Here is a 5,652-nt window from a genome sequence, read left to right as displayed (position 1 = left end):
AGTTGATGTGTCCACAGTAGATCGAATCCTTGAGGGTAGATCGCGTGTCCAAATGATTGCACCATGTCAATCCACTCCGATAATTACGTAATCTTCACAGATGATGACGTAATCACTGACGCGCCTTCGTCGACCACGAGTCTCCGAACTGGATCGGGTCACATTCCATCAATCAGTCCCTTGTCCCCAGAAGCCAACTGTCACTTCACCACACCAGCACCAATTGCACGTCGCTCAAGCTCGGCCATTATTTCCCTCACTGTTGCCTTTTGTACTGCGTCGATGTACTCGACTGTTCTGACGTAAGCATCCAACAAAACCCTCACCAAAACCGCAACGTGTATTGGTACTCCCAGACGACAGTCACCACTACTGAGACCGCAGTAAGTTTTACTCGATAGGTCGTGAATTAGAGTGTTGTGCTGAAATAGTAGAGACTCAAATAGCGGATGCTTTGCGTTAATCCGCTCCCGTAAATACGATGCGTGGTAGACAAGTGACGCTAAGCAGAATCACCGACGTACGTTAGATGTTCAGATAGCGCTGGAAATACACACGCAATTGCTTTCTCGACGACACTATCACGAATGTCAAAATGCGGGGGCAAAATAGCAAATTCATGGCTGTCGGGAGGAAGCCCTGATACTGTCCTGCCAACGTGCATGTCACCGGCGGCTTCGTACCGCAGATATGTATTCTGCACTCCACCTACATACAGACTATTCAGCTCGAAGATGAACTGCTGTTGAAGATGGACAAGACGTGGACCCTGACGCGCAAAATGTAGCGGCGCCCTTCCGCATGGAGTGCGTTCCGAGATCATCGTGATCAATGTCATGTCTTCGCAGTTCGGTAGCTGCTTCATCACTCTCTAAGTGCCATTGCGGACATATGCGGAACCTCTCATACTAATTACCGCCAGAAAAGCAGCGGTCTGCACCGTCAAATGGTGAAGTTGCCAGAAACAGAACTAGAGCTAGCATCAGACGTATTGCTGGCTTCAGGGGATTGGCGTATATGTGCCTGGGTTGCAAGGTTCGACTACCTTTTTGGTCATTCTTCTGATGGCAAAAATACCCACATAACGAGTATCCAGTCCACTCCATATGAACGTGACGTATCCCAAACGTGTTCACCGATCGGTACATGAGGTTTCACGCAATAATCATATACGTCCGTGAGAATATCATGTCCTTGCATGGCTGCTTTGCGAGGTTTCACGCAAAAAGAATACAATTCAAATGATAGAGGGTCTTTGCCTATCTTCAGGCTTGCCTAGCCACGTGCAGCGCTTGTTATTTTGCAGTTAAGCCCTTTGAAATACTGACGCATGTCCTTCTCCAATTCTACTGACCTTTCGCCTCCATAATCTCGATAAAAATTGAATAGACCAACCCGGTCTCTCTCACTCACTCACTCACTTACTCACTTACCAACTCACGCATTTACTCACCAACACTCACTCACCAACTCACGCACTTACTCATCAACTCACTTTCTCGCTTACTCCACTGCTAAATCAGAAGTTTCATTCCCGATTTTTCAGTCTTTTGTAAGGACGCGCGGCAGAATGACCTTCACTTGTCCGGTACGAGGAGCGGCATCGTGTTGAGATACTCCTAACAACGTATTTGTCCATTAATTCAATCAATGCACATATATAAACTCAGAAACGCATTTATACGCTCATACACACGGCGGTCAGCCTTCGCTCAGCCACTCACGTATCCACTCATTCACCCTCACTCACCATTCACACAACCAATCACGGGCATATTTAAAATGTGGATCCAATAAAAGAATTGCAAAACTATCTGTTTACAACGTGTATGTTGTTTGAATATACCCAATCTTCTTCTTTTCTGTCAATAAACATGGAATCCTTTCGCGTAAACTACCACATAAGAAGGGAATTCGTAGATTAGTGATGCGAAACTAAATCGCGACGTTTGGCTTTGCAACAGGACGCGTCTGAAGATAGTGGGTCCTACACGCAACGATCATGACGGGTGGTTGTTCAACTAATTATTCTCGTGGTTGATGATGATGGTGACCGATGATTTCTTTAATATCTCTTGTCACATCGAGTTTCTCGTATGATGAACATTATGTAGAGTTGCCTCGCTCTGTTTACTATCTACCAAGGTGTGGGGCCTGGGCTTCCCCCCGCCTCGCGCATCAACTGCGATAACACAGTCATTTCTACAGCGCTCTCCACGCACACACGCGTAGTCCCTTGTCAAATAGGTCCACATGAAAGTAACAGCACAACTAGGGATGGTTTTGGACTAGTTCAGAATAGTGCAAAACACTTTGAGAAAACGTGCAAAATTCGTCCGAAATCCAAAAGTATTCCAAACTGTCGAATAGAATATTCTAAGCGGAGGGTCCAGGGTGGGACCACAGACTTTTAGGCACTTTTGGACGTTTTGGGCTACCGCGCCAGCGGCTACAATGCGGTGACAGCCGGCGCCAACACCGGCGTAACATGGTCGACAGAGGCGTAAACGTCTGCACCTTCTCACTATGTCATGCAACGTGCATCTACCCGTGAAGTGACAAGCGATGGTGAACCGGGTGAACCTCGTATCTGCAATCGTGGTGACTCGCAAGACGTTTGGGCTACCAATATTAGAGCTGATATCCAACCCTACTGTCGAAGATAATTACACTACAGTTTCGCGCTCTACGGCTCTCGATAATACATACGTTGGGCTTGTAAGGACCTTGGGATCGGCAAAGTCTGTGACCGCAGTTGCAGCGTCAAGATAATGCCAAGTGCTGGAAAACCCCGTTACCGTGCCTGGCTAGCTGCTCGAACGTGTTGGCTGTCCTGTTTTCGTTTGAGTGGCTTTTGGGGGGCGATGGAGAGCTGTCACGATAATTCTGGGCTCTGAACTGCAGGAGTTGCCTAGTTTTGTGCAAGCGCTTGTGGTGGAGTTGCAGATGTGGGTCTTTATGGGCGGGTTAAGACTTAAATGCTGTTTATCTCAAAAATTAAATTGGGTGCGTTGTCAACCAGTAATCGTTGTGTGACCGTTGGAAATTGTGGTGGCTTAGATCGTCTGCGGTGTGACGTGGAGGAGCCTGTAGTTAGATATACATGTCAGGTGCTTCAAAGACATATCGACGTCATTATAGTGCAATTCTCCTTTTTCGTGCTGCTCTTGGTGGACGTATGGCTGAAAATGAAACAAGTAATGCTTGTAGTAAGCACCGACAACTCTATTCGGGGTTAACCTTCACTAAGAGGCCGCGAAAAAAAAAGCTTGAAACTGGAAAACACTAGCAATTGTGAACTGGTCTTCATATTGCTTTTAATATCTTTGTGGAGTTTTGAAAGAAAGATGATAAAGCTGGTGAATTACTACGCGTTTTGCTGGATTAAGCTGGACTGTGCCGTCACCAATCACGAAATGAATGCACCAGCCGCATTTCATTGGTCATCGAACACACCAAATCGGCAGTTGTAAGTTCTACCATTCGAACCACTGCGAAATGCCTCGGAGATCAGTCCCTCTGCTATAATGGAATTGACAATGCTGGCAGCGCAAACGTGCTGTTACGAAATTTAACCGTACGTTAACAGCCTTTCGGTGTTGGTGGTACTATGGATGATATGCAAGTAGGTGGTAGTTTTGACGCTGTGTTTGAGCTCGTGGTAACTGTACCTATATTATCCTACGAACCACATACGGGCGGTAGTGACAAACGGCAGCAGCTATTCAACTTCGCAGTGGTTGCTGTAGTGTTAACTTCGGTGGAAGTGGGGGCCTTTTCGGTTGCTGTCAAAGCTGTGGATACGCTAGAACTATGCGTGCAGTATCAAAGGTTAACGTAATGTCTGGTCTGGATGTTGAGGAAGTATCTCTCCGGTTGCAATTGCTGATAGCCCATGCAGCGTGCATCAGCTTCTCCGGCCCATGCTTCATTTGCCGCCTGCGGTTACTGTTTTCATAGTTTTCACGTGTCCGGCGTGCTTCTCTATGTGTGCCTAACTATCGACTCGGTGATCACCTTGGCACAGACGTGAAGGCGGGGCGGTTGCTGTAGTTTGGTGAAGAAGGCAATTACAGGATCTATACACGTTGGGAAGCGCTGCACAACTAGTTATAGAAGAAGACGTGCGTTAATTCAAGTTGATTCAGTATCAATTTCAATGCTTTCTGGATGTGACTGATGACGCGCAAGGTCGACTGTATCACACTGAATTGTACCGTGGTTTATGTAGATGTATGCCAACATCTCAACCTTAGCAACGGACAGTCTATTCCTTCGCTTGAAGGAATGTGGTCGAAGATGCTCCACGCTCCCTCGCTCGCGGCTGATGAAGTGGGGATTGCGAATACAATTTTGGCAATCTTCTCAGCAGCGGATATTTCTGGTTACTCTTGGCACTCCAGTATTCATGAGGACTTGATTCCGAATACTTATTACTCTGCTCTTCGCCTCCACGCCGCTTTTCACTTTTAAATGCAAGCATTTCTGCTGTCAACTTGGGTATACCAGTGGTTGGAGTGAGGATACCGCAACGCTTCGCCATTTTACAGAGTTGGTCGTCTACTGTACCATCGTCAGCGCCAACAAAGGCATCAAGAACCATAGATGGATCAAGCATGAACGCGATGCCCATCGCGTTTGTGTGAACGCAGAACCCGTGCAGCTTATTCTGTTTGCGGAAACAGGCTTGCAGCTCGTCAAGTTGAAATGCTGTCATTTTTTCATGTTCACCTACGGAGATCGGGGTTTCGTCAGCTGCTGGAGGTTCATCAATGGTTGTGGCGGAGGTTACTTGCTCCGCTGTGCTGCCAAGAAGTTCAATTCCTCCTTGAGCTTGTCCACCAGGTTCTTGCTCTTCAGCGCTGTCGTGTGACTCCACCAGCTCGCAATGCCGGGCTTCCTCGTCAGGTGAGGTGATTCCATACGCAGGGTGATACCAAAGCCATCTGAACCACCGATAGACCGCCGATACGAAGACATTATCAGCTTCTAACGCTCGTAAAGCTGTTTTATTAGGTTCTAAGAGTTGCACAATCGTTCTCAAGTTGCACCAAAGCCCATCGTTGCGTACCAGCTCAGTAATATAGCGAAGTTTTTTTCGACTCGTCGCTGTTCCACGATAGCGATCAGGGCTCGTAATCTGCACTCAAAAATAGCTTCTCAAGAATGTCCTGACTGTTCAGAACAGTTTGCATACAGGCATACACTGAATACCATCTCCTTGGCACCGGCAGCACAAAATTTCTAGCCCTAAAACCAATGCCCCGCATACCCTGTTGCAGCCGTTTAAACTCCGCTAGCAGTGCTAGGTGGTCTTTCACAAAACGCGCGATGGCAACAGTTCTTGTCTGGATTGATCGAACTGCAGGTAACCGGTGCACGCCGTGCATCAGGAGGTTGAGGACATGTGCGGAGCATTCACCGCTGACTACATTTGGTCTTCGAACTTCGATACGGCCCGATGCGCTCCTCATATTCTTTGCATTATCAGTGATTACAGCAATCACTTGTGCTGTTTCTCTCTTTCGATCTCGGAGATAACCTTCTCGATTTCTCCGGCTAGATAAGCTGCCGTGTGCTTGTCTAACCGCGTCGACTACGACGACCAGAATACCGACGGCATTCCGGGTGCCACAACCATGAAGTTGATGA

General features: G+C 47.4%; 1 protein-coding gene across 1 annotated transcript; it reads right to left on the bottom strand.

Moving 5' to 3' along the window:
- Positions 1 to 4,267: 4,267 nt before the first annotated feature.
- PPTG_23785 (hypothetical protein) lies at positions 4,268 to 5,217 on the bottom strand (the record flags this gene model as incomplete). Its single annotated transcript, XM_008913001.1, has 2 exons — positions 4,268 to 5,140; positions 5,206 to 5,217. The coding sequence occupies 2 exons, from the start codon at positions 5,215 to 5,217 to the stop codon at positions 4,268 to 4,270; spliced, it is 885 nt and encodes a 294-aa protein (XP_008911249.1).
- Positions 5,218 to 5,652: the final 435 nt, after the last annotated feature.

Source organism: Phytophthora parasitica, assembly GCF_000247585.1.
Source record: "Phytophthora parasitica INRA-310 unplaced genomic scaffold supercont2.51, whole genome shotgun sequence".
Taxonomy (NCBI): Eukaryota; Oomycota; class Peronosporomycetes; order Peronosporales; family Peronosporaceae; genus Phytophthora; species Phytophthora nicotianae.
This window is presented reverse-complemented; position numbering and strand designations above follow the sequence as displayed.